This window comes from Limulus polyphemus, unplaced genomic scaffold (genome assembly GCF_000517525.1).
Source record: "Limulus polyphemus unplaced genomic scaffold, Limulus_polyphemus-2.1.2 Scaffold4669, whole genome shotgun sequence".
Classification (NCBI taxonomy): Eukaryota; Metazoa; Arthropoda; class Merostomata; order Xiphosura; family Limulidae; genus Limulus; species Limulus polyphemus.
In genome coordinates, this window is record NW_013670279.1 from 40,103 (window position 1) to 58,498 (window position 18,396).

The window sequence follows — 18,396 nt, forward strand, 5'->3', positions numbered from 1 at the left end:
CAGTACAGGGAACCCGGGTTGACAAGGTTAACATTCTCGGAATGAGAAACATCGAGGTATAGCAGAAGGGAAAGAACCATAACAATCCAAATTACCTCCACCATGACCCACAAAACTGATGGAGTATAAATGAGGGAGGAATATAGACATCTGTAATACATATGTGAGAACTTATATTGATTGGTTCTACTCTAATTCCAAAACCCAGACATTGGGAACCAACATACACTTGGGGGAAGGTTGAGAGAGTCCCAGTCAAGGTGATGTACTGCAATTTCAACATTTCACTCCCAGTTGTGTTTATGTTTCATATTGGAAAATATCACGTCATCTACACCAGCAGAACACGACCACCCTACTCTCAATTGAATGTTTTTATAATGATTTCTATATTTTGTTTGTATTTCAATGATCCATACAGGAGGATCCCTCCATGGTCCACCACCCCAGCAGCTTAGAACTGGAATGTGGTAAGGACTCTCAAACTCCACTACAAGAAAAGTGGAATAAAACACGGTGGAGAGTCTGGAGGAAAGACAATACCTGAGACAGTGCAATGGGTGACCACAAAACCCTATTTTTAAAGCAGACCATACTGATTTCTTCAATATAAGGTATGGCAGGGATGAGGAGCTATCCCCTTCTGCTTTACTCATGTAGACCATGGGTGGGTATGGTCTGGGATGAGCAAACTTATGAAGCAATTCTATCATGAGAACAAACCTACAAGCAATTTTTATGGAACACCCCATCTCTGCAGTGTGTGTTGCATGGCTATGGAATTATAATATTCAAGTTTACATGGCTTGACAGTGCAGATTTGAACAAGTAAAGAATACCTGGTCAGGCACCACTTGCCACAGAGCAGAATCCAAACAATGAGCATTAATAAAAGGGCCCTTGAAAAGGAAAAATAAGAAAAACTAAACTTACTCAGTCAAAGTCTCACTGAATACTGATATCGTAGAATGGCTACAGGTGGATCACAATAACTTGAGGAAAAAGAAACCTGTGATCCTATGCAAATAGTGAGAGATGAATGTATCATGGGTAGTCCACATGACTGATTGAAGAAGTACATCCAAAGGACAATGAAGATGAAACACTACTGAAAAGATAAGGAGTCAAACTGCGTAAAAAGACACTTGGAACAAAGTATTGAAAAAGATGATAGAGAGGAAGAAGCCAATCGAATGAAGAGCCAAAACCAGTTCAGGAAGGAGAAAGAACATAAACGGAGGATGGTTGCCAAGGAAGAAAGAGGTGGGAATGGACACCACAGAAGGAGGCCATGCAGGCAATATAACAGAGAAGAGCACGTATAAAACATATAAGTCTATCTAGATCAGGAGAAAAATAAAGGTGTGAAACAGAAGGGAAACAGAGGAGTTATTCTCACGAGCCGCCAACTTGTTAGGGAGGAAAAATGATCTAGACAAAAGAGAAAATATGTAGAAGAATAAAGAGTACGTGAAACATCAATGTCAAATAAACAGACCACTAGCATCCACAGGCGAATAGGAAAAAGGAGGAGGACATAAGGGAAGGTGAAACAAAAGGCACTGGGAGAGTGGTTTGAATGTATGCAAAATGAGGCAGTGCAGGGTCACATTATTTATCCCCATCCTGCCATGGCAGTCGACAAATCCAGAAGGAACACATCCACATGTAAAGTGTTGGAGAGTTAAATATATACGGGATTGGGAAAAACATAAAGTGTGGTACAGAACCTTCCAAAAATCTGAGACCGAGGAGACAGAAGACCCCCGATCCAAAAGCCAAGAGAGGAAATCCACATGACAAAGAACAGTGGCTTGATCAGGGGAAAACCCTGGACCCAGAAACCAATAATGGAAAATTCCATTTGCATTGAGAAACTTCCATGTAGGAAGGGCAAATGAAACAAACCAGAAAAGAGGCTAACCATCGGGAGAAACCGGATCACCTCTCCAATGAGCAGAGGAAACCCAGGCATGAATATGGAGAACAGGAAGGTCTGGATAAAACACCAGTGACTGATGGTGATAAAAAAGAGACGGAGACAGAGAAAAAAGTAATGGAGGTGTAAGTTGGAGCTGGAGAAGCCACAAAAACCACAGATGAAATGTCCAGGAAAGAGTTATCAGAAGGACTGAACACGAAGTGTCAAGGATGAATGAAATCACTCAGAGAAGGAGGAGAACAGGAGGATATACAAATATGTGCTAATCCTGGCTGAAAACATTGATAGCTAGAGCAAGAAGAAAAGGAACCAGAGACCAAAACCAACGAAATTTGTGGTTAAGGGACTTAACAAAAACCTCAATGTGAGGAGCACCTCACTGAATTCAAAGTCACTGGAAAACAAAAGGATTGAAAAAATGTTGTATGGACAAGAATCCGATCCACAAGTATGAAAGCACCCAGAACATGACCTGCAATGATAGGAATATCAAGTGTGCCCCCCCCAAAAGATCCAACATATGAATAAAGAGGGATTCAGAATGGGTGTCACCCTGGTGATTGAGATTAGCAAACACAAAAGAAAACTCAGAATGGCCCATTACCAGACAATGTCTAGCTAGATAGAGAGAATGAAGCAAAACATGAAGCTCCAGGACGTGGATAAGATAAGACCTCTCGGCTGCAGACCAAAAACTCTAAATCTTCTACTTGATGAACCCATGCCCCCTATTTCCTGAAGGGATGCATCCATAAAATGTGGAAAAGGGTACCAGGAACAAAGGAAGTGGGGAAAGAAATAGTAAGACAAGTCCCTCTGATAAAACCCAATGAACCAATGGAACTGTAGTGAAAGATAGCCAAAGGGTAACAATATAATATAGCAAAGCCCCTACTGGACTGGAACTTTCTGGTTAGTCTCCGATACTGTTGACAACATGCCCATCAACATTGAATAAAACGACAAGATCAGAAACCTCTGTAAGGGGGACTGGGACTGGTAGATAAGGACCAGGATGGGAAAGGAATAGGGGCGTGTCGTGGCTCCAACTGTAACAAACGTGCAACCAAAGAAGAAAGGCTTAAGTGTTCATGCACAGATTACACACAAGATAGCAAAGTCGGCAAAATCCAGTGGTGTAAAAAGGCTATAAAATCTTCATTGGCCCAAACAGGTTCGTTTTTTCATGAGGATTAGTGGGGCATATTCAGGAGAAGAAGTTTGAAACATATAACAATCAATCTCACAATGGATAATAGCAGAGAAATCCAATGATGGGTCTCCCCCACTTGCAACCTGTGAAAATAGTGCTAGAGGTATAACACCCAAAGTGGGAACATGAATCTCAGGATTCATTGTAGAAATACATGAATCAAACAAAAGTGTTTAATGTAAAATAAGCGTGTGAAACAAATATATAAAGACTGGGAAATTAAATTAAAAGATTTCTTCAATGTAAAGGGAAAAAAAAAGAAGAAGAAATCCCACTTCAGAAATTTAGCTATTAAAATCACGAGTCACACAAGAGTACCAAAAGAAAAAATGTCTGATCACGAGTACTGCCAAATGAGAAGTGATAATTTGGTAGAATTGAAAAGAGGGAGCCACATGCATCATTAGAGTATGTTGCACTCTTATTGGTTGAGGGTTGACGCACAAGAGATAAACTGGAAACAGTCAATTCCAATGGAGGGGAGATAGAAGGCTTGTGGCATGCATAATTTTTTTTTTGCATATGGAGGGCAACACTGAACAAGAATAGCTATTTATGTGAGCGTAGGTAATGTACTGTATCGGAATCTGTCAGAATGAATGAACATACAAAAGTAAGAAATCTCAATCTACAGGTTTATACTTATTATCAGTACATGACAGAAGAGTATCAAGTGCTTATTGTTATCTGTATTTTCCACATAATATGAATACCTATATAATTAAAAACAGTAACAAACTTATTCAACACACAAACTCATCAAATTATAACTTTAAATATTAGATATTTACTGAATGGTAAAAAAGCTTTTTACTTTTTTCATTCTCTTGTGGTTTAGTAGTATTTTTTGTTTCCTTTTCCTTCACAATTCTAATCTCCTGTTTCACTGGAACTGTGATCTTTTTCTCCACGTTCTTTACAACAGGTTTCTTTGAAGTTGTTGTGGAAGGTTTAATTACAGTCTTTGCTGCAGGTATAGAAGTTTTTGTTGCTACGGGTGACTTCTTGACTGTAGAGACTACTTTTCTTACTGGTTGAGCAACTGAAAGTTAATCCACAAGAAACATTGATCAAATCAATTTGTCTCTTTAATTTACTTGTCCAAAATAATTTCCAAGAAAATAAGCACAAAATTAAAATAAACAAACAGTATAATCCAATAAACTAAGCTCAGTGTTAAAATGAACAAACAGTATAATCCAATAAACTAAGCTCAGTGTTAAAATGAACAAACAGTATAATCCAATAAACTAAGCTCAGTGTTAAAATGAACAAACAACCTAATCCAATAAAATAAGCACAAGGTTAAATTGAACAAACAACATAATCTAATAAAATTTTGTTCAGAGTTAGACTGAACAAATGGTAAAATCCTAGGAAATTTGCACAGGGTTAAACTGAGCAAATAGAATTTGCTTGATGGTGTGTGTGCCAACAGTCAACTTGTGGAACAGCTTGCCTGATGGTGTGGTGTGTCAACAGTCAACTTGTGGAACAGCTTGTCTGATGGTGTGTGTGTCAACAGTCAACTTGTGGAACAGCTTGTCTGATGGTGTGTGTGCCAATAGTCAACTTATGGATCAGGTTGTCTGATGGTGTTGTGTGTGCCAATAGTCAACTTATGAATCAGGTTGTCTGATGGAGTTGTGTGTGCCAATAGTCAACTTATGGAACAGCTTGTCTTGGCACACACCACACCATCACAGTTAACTTGTGGAACAGCTTGTCTAATGGTGTGGTGTGTGCCAATAGTCAATTTGTGGAACAGTCTGTCTGGTGGTGTGTGCCAATATTTATCTTGTAGAAATGAGCTGTCATCTTGCATATTTTTATGCTTGTAATTTAAGTTTTGTATCGACATGACAAATTTGAAAAACAGTCTTAGTAAGGTAGAAAACAGCTCAAACTTATACTTAAATGTATCCGATATATTAAAGTTTAACTTCCTACCTAGGAATACTAAAATATTAAAGTACAGTAAGATCCAACTATTAAAATGTTTTTATTGCAAACTAGCAAGTTCTATCAAAAACTAGTCCAACACAGATTATTGTTTCAATCTAAACAACATTATCAGAGTGAAACATAAAGTCAATACATGTACAAAGGCAACAACTTACAGTGCAAGCTTCTAACATGACTATCAGAGCAAAATGTAATGTAAACACTCTTATAAGGGCCACAAGTCTTACATTTTTCCATGGAATTTGGTTAAAAACTGCAAAAATGACCTATAGCCTAGGATTTTGACATGTACAGAATGCAATCTGAAGTGTTTTAAGGACAATTTAACTTGACAACTAGTACAACACCTTATATCTCCAGGTTCTATTTTAGGTAATGCATCATCTTGTACACAAAACTAAAACAAATACTACTCAAATAGCATTATTACATAAAGGTATCGTACTCTGTTTTTGTGGAACTTTTGTTGTAGATTTAGCAGCTCCAGTTACAGAAGGTTTGGGAATCTTGGCTTGGGATGCTATATTTGGCTTCTGTGAAGATGGTACTTGTTTCTGAGTACCAGCTGATGGCTTTCTGCTCACTGTTCTCCTTGTCTAAATATGAATTTGTAGTTTATTAAGAAAAGCAATATTATTTTTATGAATGTAGCAAAAATTACAGAAACATACAAAAAATCAGTTATGGCACCATTAACATGTTTAAATTTACTAATAAATGAACAGTACCATTTTGCTTATTCAATTTCAACTGGAGTTAACAATCAACAGACTTTTTCCTTTATATGCAGTTTCTGTTCTCTGTCTGCTCTTGTGAGTATTTTAAACTGCCCCTAATTTCGAGTTCATTTCACTCATTCAGCTTATTTCTTGTGCTAAAAATTGATATGGATCTTAAACTTGCACATTGCTGTATGTGGACTATTAACCTACTAGTGAAAAGTGGCAGTATGGAGTTGAAGTAGTCAAGAAAACCAGGGTTGTGCCATCCAGTAAGGAGCAAACAGAAGAACCTGACACAGATGATTGATATCACCCAGGGAAGATGATGGATGGGAGAATAAAGTCTGTCCAATCCTGGCTGAATGCAGAGACAGCTAGGGCTTTTGGATGAGGAACCGGAGATAAAAAAAAGAGGTAACTTAAAACTGAGGAATGTGCAAATGCATCGAGCGGAGGAGTACTCCACTGTGAGCAAAGCCACCAGAAAACCTGAGGATTGAGGTACCACTATGTGGGATAAATTTTGTCAGATCTGGAAAGACAATCCACCACAAGGTTGAAAGCACCCAGAACATGACATGCCAGGAGACTTATCCCAAGTGTGTTGACCAAAAAAAAAAAAAATTAAGATCCAAAGTTTGATGGACAAACTAAAGATAGCATCGGCACCAAGGAGAAATGGGAATGTGTAAATAGGCATTTGAGATGTCTATCTTGGTCATCCACAATCCCAGTGAGAAAGCCCACCTTAGAATGAGAAGGGGCTCCACTGTAAAATGGGGAAGATCCAGAAATTGATTGAGGCGAGACATATTGATCACAGGGTGCCAGTCCCCGGTTTTCTTGGGAACCATAAACAGTTTGGAGTCAAAGCCTGGGGAAGAATGGATGGCAGGTTCATTATCTCTGTGTGATAGAAGAGTCTGTACAATCTCTGACAGATGCTGACTGATACCAGGATCCCAAGGTAAAGGAAAGGATATAGGAAAGAGAGACAACTGGGGTGGGGACAGGAATTGGATGACAAGTCCTGAAGAACATAATGATTGGTAGCAAATTCAAGTCAGAAGGGAACAAAATCGGTTAAATGAGAATCAATGGAATGGAAACCACAGGATAGTCATGGTAATGTTGGCAACAATGAGACCTGCTTCGATAAACATGATGAAATGTGGAAACTCCAGTGAGAGGAACAGAAACAGGGGATTACAAGGGCCCAGAATAAGACAAACAAGCTACCAAGGACGAAAGCGTCAAATGTTGCCTCATACATTCCATACTTGATTCCAAAGTATCAGGAATATTCCCCAAAACAGACTGTTGGAGAAAAGTAGCCACCTACAAGTCCTGAAGGTAAGTGGATGGTAAACAAACATGGAACAAGACAGTGTCACTCCTCAGAAGATCCCAACAGCAAAGAAACCACATGTGTAGAGATAGAGCTGAGGAGGGCAACTGCGCCAAAGTAGAGGTAAGGAGGGAAAAGGTATCCCCCAAAAATCCCTCAGGAGATCAGTGGAGTGTCTCAGAAAGAAGATAAATGATGGGCAAGTAGCATTGGAGAGTCATAAGGGTAAGATGAAGGCAGGAAAACTAGGCCCAGGATAAACAGACAGGATTGTCAAAGTCAGCCCCCATACTGGGATCAGTGATACTAATGGCTGAGAATCAAGAAAGGGGGTAATTTGCCTGATGGTAAGCTGAAGCAAACTAATTCGTGGCCCATGGAGGGTGAGGCATGCTAGCATCAGCTCGCAGCTGAGAAACAAAATGCTCAACATGAACTTCGACAACAGGAGAAGAAGAGAAAACAAAATAGTGGGAGGAAGGGGTGTCATGTAATAAGGAAGGAACAGGAGTGTATGAAATCAGGGAAATGTATCAAATGGAAAAAGCCTGAGAAACTATGTCTAAAAAAGCTGAAGTAGGCCTAGCAGATTCCTTAGGAGAGGCCTGGGAAGGCACAGCATAATCAGGAGAGAGGAAAAAGGTTGTCAAAATCCTCATCATCACAAACAGGTTCAGCAGGAAGTTGAGCACTATTAGCGAAAGAAGGTCAACTCAAATAATGTTCAATCTTAAGGCCAAAAATTCCACATTCAAGTTCCTCCTACCTGAAGCCTGTGTAATTGTGCTTATAGCAGGTGGTAGAACCTCCAAAGTGGTAACAGTAACTTCGATATTCATCCTAAAATGATGAAAATTAGAAAATTGTTCATATAAAAAATAAGAACAACCAAGGTAAGTTATCCTTGAAAACTTTAAAAAATTAAACAGTAGTAAAAGATATAAACAGCCTTTCCACTTCGTAGGAGAAAATAAAAGGAAAAACACGTGATGAGAGCACTATCAAAACATGTCTACAGCACTGCCTAACGAGAAGTGATAGATCGGTAGACTTGAATAAAGGGAGTCACATACATTAGGAGGGTGTGTCACATGATGATTTGCATGCAAGACACAGTTGAACAACAATAATCGTGGGGTACATAGGAGAGCCACGCTTTTGGCATACAAAAACATTTTTGTATATAGAGAGCAGCACCGAACGAGAATAGCTATAGATGTGAGCAGATGTAATACACCGTAATGGAAATTTCAGTTTCTTTAAAGGTCTATAGAACAGAAACACAGATGAGAAATGATTGCACACAACAGAAATTACTACCATTAAATAACCCAGTTTTCCATCATCTGCTTAGAGAACATGTAAACATGCCTGGTCAAACCAGAAATACTACAGTCTTTTATGTATGTACTATATATACACACACACACTTAAGCAAATAAGCTTTAAATACTTATGGACAGTGAATGATTATGTGCCAGAATAAAGCTTCTGCATGCATTAACTTATATGTTTATGAAAACTTGTATTGTACTGAAACTGTCACACACCTGCAGTATTAAGTTATTAATGATGTATTAAAGATGTGTGGACTATACAGCAATTTGAACATTAAAAAGACTTAGCCAACACTGACGTTCACAACCAGCTGTTTGATACACAATGATTCACACTCACTACTTGGGTTTCGCACCAAATTTAAGAGCAACAAGTGCACTGTAAACCAACAATAATGCAGCCACCTGCAGGAAAGTTACAATATGTGGTTTACTTTTAACCAATTAGAGAGCAATGCAGTTGTACTGGTTTAAAAAAAAAGAACAAATATGTGTTTAAAAATTCTAGAATAAATTCGTTTCAGAATTTTCACACAAAACACTATCTGCCTTAGCCTTCCCTGGTTATGAACTGATACACTAGAGGGAAGGCATATAGTCAACAGCAACCACTATTGACTCTTGGGTTATTCTAGTTTAATGGAACAGTTGGATTTGACCATCAATCTTACATTATAACTATGGCCTCAATGTGCAACAACAGGCTGTAAACCATCAAATCCACAGTCCAGGTACACTAGCCACTAGGCCATGACTGACCCCCTACAAATAAATAAATGGAGTATCATCATCTAAAAAAACTTTCATTGGACAACATTTTGAGCTTGTAAAAGCTACAGTTAACCCTTTCAGTACAACATATAGCTACTTAAAACTTGTCAGAGTATGATACATTGCACAATAAACAGAACGGCTACGTATAACAAATTGCTAACAGAAAACAGTAATAATAGCTAACAAATTTTAAAAAGTTAGATTGTAATATATATATAATGAAAGTTAAATATATCAGAATGTAGTAACACATCAGTAGTAGGGGTTAAATTGGTGTGGAATGGTCTGGAATGGCATTCTTCCTATAAGTGTTCATAGTCTTCTGATTGGAATGTGAAAGTGAACCATGAAAGGGAGTTCCACCACTAACCAATAGACCTGTAAATTACAACTTCAGCAGAGCAATCACAACTTAAAACACTTAAAAGGTGCTTTGCAATAAATGCTTAAAAACACAGCCAAGAGGAAAAGGCTTGAAAGTTAAATTAGGTGTTATGCTTTCGTCTATTATAATTAATATTTTCATCTTTAAAACATTTAAAAAATTTTTCAATTAAAATTAGTTTTTCCAATTTTATACATTTTCCATACATTTCTAATTTCTTTGACAGACTAATACTTCTTGTTATATTTTGTATAACCTAATGTTTTTGTCAATATGCCAAAACTTACTTTTTTGTTTTTGGATATTGGTGCAAAGCTATTCCAGACTAATCTGCAACAGCCATCCCTAAAAAAATTTGATTTAATAAGACTAGAGGGTAAATAGCTAGCCAACAGCTCCCACGATCAACTCCTGGGCTACTCTTGTCTGACCAAATAATGCACCAAAAATACAGACCACCATTTGTTTCTTGTAGTAATGAGATGTGAATAATGGATCCACAGAAGCTTAGTCTGGCAAGATAATCACTGATTCATGCTTGGCCCATACGTAACATTATATATCAAACAAAATCATTTTTATACACAACATGCATAATTCTGACCTTCTCAAGTATTAAATCAAATGTTTTGAGAATATAAACAACAATTTCTACTAGTATACTGAGAGCCGTGTAGAAATTAAGGATGGGTTAAAGTATAAAACGATGCAGTTGATATGTACAGATGCATAATGAAAAAATAAAAAATTAACCAATGACTTATATGACAAATACATGCAGGATAATCTCATATAATAAACTTTAATAACATTTTTTAAACAATTAAGTAATACCTTATCCACCTGCAGGGGCACGGAAGCAAGTTTGGTTGTCTTGGCAACAGATGTGGTAGGCAACTGTTTCTCAGTTACCTTGGTTTGTTGTGTGGCCTGAGAACTTACAGTAGCTTTTCTAACAACTGGCTGGGCTGTTCTCTGTGACCTGGAGCGTAACCCCGAGTCTGTAGTTGACTTAGGTGGAGCTTTTGATGGAGTTTTACTTGGAGGTTTTCTTGTGTGTTTCACAGGTTTAGCAGAAGTACACAGCTTCTTACTCTCTGAATATGCAAATAAAAAAATTTTAACGTGTTTTCACAGTGATTATTCCAGTAAGAATCCGAAAAAGAAAAAATATATTTTTTTACAAGCACCCTTCATCACCAACCAAGTCTTAAGGGAATATTAACTTTCCACAATATAATTAGTATGGCAAAAATATAATACAGTATACACAGTTTGCTATATCACTGAAAGATTAAACAACAATAGGCCCAATACAGATATTTCAGGACTAATCACATCACATCTTCTTAATCAGAATTGTAACCACTTATCACAATCCTCAGTTTCTATCTTCAAACTAATTTTTAATCCACCTTTTACTAATCAACCTACTATGAGAAGCCTTCTGGAACTCTAGATACACAACATTACCAGCTAATCTAGCTAAGCAAGAACCCCACAAAAAAACTGTAAAACAAGAACACCCTTTTCTCAAGTCATGCTGAGAAAGTTTAAACAAACTTAAACTTGACTCAAGGTGTTTGATCAAATGATTTCTGAAAGTGGATTCCAGCAGCTTACCAATTATAATGTTGCAAGCTATGAGCTTTTCAAAGACTTTTTATACCTGAACATTTTTAAACCTATTTTTTGTTTACTTTGGATTTCTGTGATATTTTTCATTTTACCAGTGGTTTTCATATTTTAACAAAACATCTATTTTGGTCTAGTCATATAAATGTGAAATCTTTGTCAATAAAAGGAAACAAGGAATTCATTGTTGCTTAACAAATCTGGGAAAGTTTAATAATTTACATAAAATTTAAAACCCACCAAAATCAACAGCTTTCAAGAATTAAATAATCACTTTATTACAAAAAACACACTCATTAAATAAATATACCTGAATTTCTCTCTTCATCATTTAACTCTGCTGTCAAATCATCATCATCTGCATTCTCCAACAACTCATCTAGGACGTTAACTTCTTGATCTGTACATAGTTAAGTATATGTAAATATGTTAACATTTTTCATTATGGACCAACCTTATAACCATTTTGTGCTTGTTATAGTTTTCACACTATAACTTTTAATACAGTACGCATACCTTCACAAAATTTTGCAGATTATCAGTAAACATTAAAAGGCTTTTGTATACAAAATATCTGATTTTTTTTATTAAGTTTTAAGATTTTTTAAGTAATGATTTGCTTGTGCATTTTTTCTTTTCAACTCTTGACTTTCCAACATGCAAAGTAATTTTGAGCTTAAAATTAAAAGTTATTTTATGCAGAGGAAAATTGTTAAATTTCACATGTGATATCTTTATACCCTCCAGAAAATTATATAACACCTTTTTTGTAGAAAAAACTAAATTTTATCTGTTATTTTCACTATTGTATCTCTGTATGGGTTTGGTTGATTTGACCGACCTCGTAACCACCATAAAAATTAGGAAATAAATATAAATTATGCTTTTTTTCATTCTAGACTGACTACAAATTATTAACACAAAATCACAAATGTTTCATATAAATAGCTTAAATCCCATAACATTATACATCTATATATATTCATTATTTGTATTATATTGACCTTTCAACAGTGTCTGACTAGCATTACAGAAGTTACAATGATGCAGTGCATGTGCACTCATGTTACCGTATCCAAGAATATAAAACTGACCTTTACAAAGGGAACTGAGTTGGCTTTGTTCTAGTGGATCAGTGTTTTGTAAAATACAGTCACATTTCAGATATAATACATTACATATGTATATATATTATTACTATTTACAAATAAGTTCTTTAGTTTCAATTATATTTCTTAAAACATTGAACAGTAAATATAGAAATATAGAAAAAATCTCTACTACTACTTACGATTGTAAAGAAGTTTGTACTCACTGTACCTTGCATGCTAAGCCTTGTTGAATTTCACAAGTGGAAGATGTAAAACAAAATAATTTTTAGGTTTTATATATGCATTTTGAAATAATAAAAAGTTAAAAATTACTCTACCAATATTGCAGAATTCCACTGTAACTTATCAGGCTTACTAACTAAACTGTATTTGGGTCTAAAAAATAGTTTTTTGAACAACATTTTTACTTACCCCTTTCTTCTGAGATTGGAGGTTAAAGAAATAATCTTGGGAAATACCCACCTTTAAGAGGCTGCGATAACCATGTGGGGGAAATTCTGAGTTTTTGATTGGTTATAAACACATGATATATCAAAGTGGGGACTGTAAGCAAGAATTTCCAAAAATGGAAGAAGTGGGTGGGGCCACTGTGTTTGATTCGCTAAACAGTGACATCCCAGCAAACAGAAAAGATAGGTGGTTCTTATTTTATATTCTAGCTTGTCAATATTAGTAATTTGAGTTTCTAATTCATAAAAAAAAGAATAGACTTTGTATTTGCACATCACAAACATTTAATTTTGAAAAAAGCTGCATTCATCATACCATATGACACAAATTGATATTTAGGATTTTTTTTTAATACTTACTTCTAAATTAAGAAATTAACTAATGTATAATACTAAAATTAGAATTATAATCTACAATCTGATACCAAACTTATTGACAGACATTCATAAAATAGTAGTTCAATAAAATTCTGAATGCAAGTCTACAAATGTGATGACATGCCTTTTGACCCCTGACCACAAGAAAACCCATAGTGACAGGGTTAATCTGAACACGGTTGAGAATACTTAAAGATGCTAACATTTCAGTCTGTAGGTGGTTAGTTACATATAAAGTCACTACCATATTAATCTATACAAGATTATGTATAAGTAATTGTTTTAACTTCTGAAATTAAAAACAATTTGGTTTCAGTTGAATACACTACAAACCACATTTACCAGCAACTGTTTATTTCAACATTAGTTCATTCAACATTATCAATTTCAATATATAAATACTGTCTCTTGCAAAATGTTTCATTCTGTAAATGTGAAATATTCACATTTAAAAATATATAACCTTGAGATGAAAGAAAGATAAAAAAAGGTATCTTTCTACTTGTTACATACTTTTACCTTTATTTACTTTACTACGTATTTCTAACTAATTCTAACCCATATATTCTCTCTAGACAGGTAATATAGTATAACATTACCACAAAAAGGTTTCTGTAAATTGAAAAGATTAATCTTGTAAATTAGCATCAGTTTTTTTACTTTTTTTACATGATTCTTGATTGAAGTTTTTCTTTCTAATGTTTTTATCCTTTATGAGAAAGGAATATTCGACAGGTGATACTGTTATTGAAAAAAATGTGAATTAACTGTGTCAACAGCACACGCAGCTCCTCAACAGTTTGCAGGTAATAAGATCCAGTGACAATATTCTATATTTCCGAGATAAATGGACACAAGTTTCAGATCTGGAAAAGACGGGCTAGGCTCTGGTTAAAATAGTTTTTATTATTTAACAGGGTGACTGACTTATGAGTTGCTGTGGACAGTAGTGGTCACCAGCATTTTATAGGAGTTTAAGGTGGAAGGGGGATAAAGGATGACTTTTATGAGTGGGTGTGCAAGAACAGCCCTAATATACGAAATGGGTGCTTGTATGATACAACACAAATCCAGAATTAGGCACCTCAACTCTGAAATGCTCAGGGAAGTTTAGTCAACACATCTGTCATGTGGTTTGTTGTTAGTGAGTTTCAAACAAAATAATTATTGAATAAAATTATTTGAAACTTTAGGTGAACTTTCTACAGATTAAGTAGTTCTTTAAAAATAACTTATTTTAATATGTAGTATTTATATGCATTCTCAGCTTTAGGAATTGAAAAAAAAATATTTCTTTATGAATTATCTTTTAAGAAACAAGTAAAAACTTTTCCCTTTTCATGTAAAGTTCCCAATAATGTTTCTATTCTATAACTGTAAATCTTGTCTTTGTTTTGCTTTGAAAAACACCACATGCAGATTTCACTATTTTTACCAAAACAATAAGTTAGTTGACTTTTTTTTTAATGTTATGCTAATCAGAAGGCTTCATTTAACAAATAGTAGTCCTCTTTTACATTCATTTATGTAACATTTTTCACATTTTTTGGTGACTTTCTTTGTCCATTCCAAAATTTACAAATACTAATGCTTTTATTTGAAGTGCGCTGAAATAAAACAAAATCTGCATAATATTAAATGCATTACAAAATTGTAAACCACATTTACTAGCAACTGCTAATATTTCAAAATATATTTTGGACTTATACCGTACTGAAGGTACACAGCTTTCACCTCTGAAATTTTAAGAAAAACTGTAGAAAAACAACTACGGGTTTTAATCTATAATGCATTTAATTATGATGCAATTTGGCCCTTAGGGGAGGTTCCATTTTCTTAAAACACCTGTCTTGGTGCATTTTTTTTCCCCAAGGCCTAATATTCACATAGCTTGATGACATAAGATGACACTGCACAAAGATACTTTACGATAACTCTCACTGACTGAACCAAGCAGGTAAGAGATTCATGTCTTTCTTGTGATTTTACAGCAGTCAAAGATAAAAGAAAAAACTGCAACTAGAAACACTGCATACTCAACCATTATAAAGGGCAGTTACTAATAGTGTTTTCATTCAGACAATTCATGAAATTGCATATACAGTATCAAACAATAGGCTTTATTTGCCAAAAAGTACGTGTAAATATTTTATCACTGTCAATAAATATATTAATGAAAAAAAAACTGATTGTCCTTTATTTATTAAGATAACTTCAAAACATCTTTCTCACAAAAAAAGTCTCAAGTTTAGTGAAGGTAGTATTAATTAATTATTTTGTGAGTTAATATTTGGTAATTTAGTTTTTTTCATAATAAGAGAATTAAAAGTAGACGATTACTGGAAGTTGTGTTTACAATTCATTGATGTTGAGGCTATTGAATGTTGCATGAAATTTATTGATATAGAGATTTCTAGAAGATGAGCAGACGATTAAGTGATAAATATATAAATAGCGTGAGACGAGCAGAAACAGAAGACAGACAGAGCATATGAGAAAGCAAAGTTACAGGAAGTAGAAGTTCGGCCAAGGAAAGTTAAACAAAGTTAACTGCTGTAGGAGTGAATGGCCTAACAATTAATATGTTAGAGGTAAACTAACAGTTTAAAAGAGACAAGAAGAATAGTTTATTCCATCAAAGCCAGTCCTAAAGTAATTGAACCAGCCTTAGTGGACTTTGACAAATAGACAGACTATTCTCAGAAATACAAAGAGAGAAAAAAGAGAGCAGACAATTTTAGAAGTACAGGATACAAACAACTATGGTAACTTGACAATAAAGTAAGTGAACAATACTCAGATAGTTCGGCCTGTCAACTGAAATTCTAAAGCAATTGAATAGGCCTAAGTGGGCTTTTGACAAGAATAAGAGTACTATATAGTGTTTATGATATGCCTATGATTTATATAGTGTAAAGAATTTGTTGTACATACGTTTAACTAGTTCTAATATATATATATTACTTTGAAAACAAGTGGAGTGAGTGCTGTTTGTTTATTTTTGAATTTATCGCCAACAAGTCACAGACACCTACTTTAGAAGAATCCAAGCCCAACAACACTCATATTATTCAACGTATTCTTATTCTTCTTAATATTATATATATTAAATACTACTACTATATACAATATTAAGTACAATAAGCCTTCATTATTTTGACATAAGTGTACAGACCTCAGAAGTATATATGCTGTGCCCACTTCCCTTGAATATCACTCTCTTGAAACCTACTGTATTCTGAGGACTTCTTGAAATAAGGTTCACTGGGGAAGACATATTTCATTCACTTGCCAATGTTGGCCTTACTAGTGTTATATTACTTTGTTATGAACAACTTTATGGTGTATGCTAACTTTTCTGTAATGTTATATTACATTGTTATGTACAAATTCATGGTGCTAGCCAACATTACTGTTACATTATGAATACCATCACAGTGTTACACTTGTAATGTACTTTTAAAATGTTTTCATCGGTACCTAAAAATTACTAAATCATATCTGCAAGTGTAATATAATAAAATAGCATAATATTTTACCCATTTTTTCTTATATTTCCATAAATAATCTACACTGATAGTGAGCACAAACATCAAAATTATAAACAATTGTGAAACACTTGTTTTTGATAGGAAAGGAACTTCATCAATTCCTTCTTGTCTACGAAACACAACACAAAACCTTTTTAACTGAATAATTCATCTAAAAAAGCAGCTTTGAAATGTATTAATTTTATTATAAGATGAAATTTCAAGTAAGCATATACATTTTGTTTTCATTGAAATAACATTTGATATAAGTAAACCAGTTTCAAAAGTATACTGTTAAAACAAGTACATTATAAAGAAAGAAAAACAATAGATTTTTCATTCCATTTGAACACTACAATGGAGGAAAAGTTGTTATAATCTTCAAATTTGTGTGTTTTGGACTTCTCGAAGACAAAGAGACATCTAACTCGATTTTTATGTTACATGTGAAGATACTGTATTTAAACTCTGACAAATTTACCTACCAGTTATTTGAAATATCGAATCAACAGTGGGTTCACATAACCCTTGCATTAATGACACTGGCATTGATTTGCAACAAAAAATGTTTTAAAATAATTTTATTTTGAAATTACAAATTCTAGACTTCGCCATCAGCACTACCAAATGACTGATTCTAGCAAAGTATACACACAAGCAGTGTTATCAATCATGCATGTTAAATGACATTTTATGACAATGTAAGGTTTTGTGAAATGTCTAACTCAGTGCACAAGTTACTTTTATAATGGCCAAAACTACTGTTACCAGCAAGTGTACTCAACTAATAAAACAATACATTATATTCTTTATAAGTAGATACATAAGAAAAGTATACTTATTTAGCAATAATGATGGCCAGGTTAATTTTATATTTCATTCTAAGTCCACACCTTACTCTAATTGGAAACTAATATTATTTCACCCGTCACACAAATATAGGTCAATTAAAATATATATTGTGTTGGGAATATACATGTATTTTTTTAAATGTGTGGGGCTTTATAAATGGATGGTACAGCTTCATGGGCTAACAGGCCCCTTGTTGCCCTTAACTCTTTCACTGCTCTATGCGTTACATGATATTTTAGGTTTTCCCACCACCATTTGAAATCCCAGTTCATATTTGGTTGTACCAGTGACTCACAGATGTCACCCCCAATGCCTATATATATAGTGACAAAAAATTTATATAGTGTAAATATTAGGCATTTATATAGTAGTTTTTCTGAGTAATAGTAGTGTGCTAAGTGTAATATTTGTACAATAGTTGTGTTATTTGCTGTGCTAGTGCATGAGATGAAAGAAGTGCACTCAGTGGCTATAACACAAACAAGGGTATAAAAAAGACGAAGAAAATTAAACAAACAGGTAAAATGTAAAAAAAAATTCCTATATTTTAGGAATGATATAAAACGACAAATTCCAAAATAAGCATTTTACTTTTTCTCATCACGTACATGCGTAAACCCTGTAACACAAATAAAATTACATAAATGGGTAAAAAAGTAAAATAAATAAATAAGTCCTATATTTTATAAATTGTTTTAAATGACATATTCTGAAATAAGCATTTTACTTTTTCTCATCACGTACATGCGTAAAC

At 34.5% G+C, this 18,396-nt stretch overlaps 1 protein-coding gene across 1 annotated transcript in view; it reads right to left on the reverse strand.

Moving 5' to 3' along the window:
• Positions 1-18,396, reverse strand: part of LOC106471513 (YTH domain-containing protein 1-like) — a 58,184-nt gene that overhangs the window by 35,509 nt on the left and 4,279 nt on the right. The window contains exons 2-5 of the mRNA XM_022400122.1: positions 11,632-11,721; positions 10,521-10,783; positions 5,566-5,716; positions 3,970-4,197 (exon numbers count right to left, since the gene is read on the reverse strand). Of these exons, the coding sequence (XP_022255830.1) occupies positions 3,970-4,197; positions 5,566-5,716; positions 10,521-10,783; positions 11,632-11,721 (732 nt within the window). The remainder of the gene's footprint in view (positions 1-3,969; positions 4,198-5,565; positions 5,717-10,520; positions 10,784-11,631; positions 11,722-18,396) is intronic.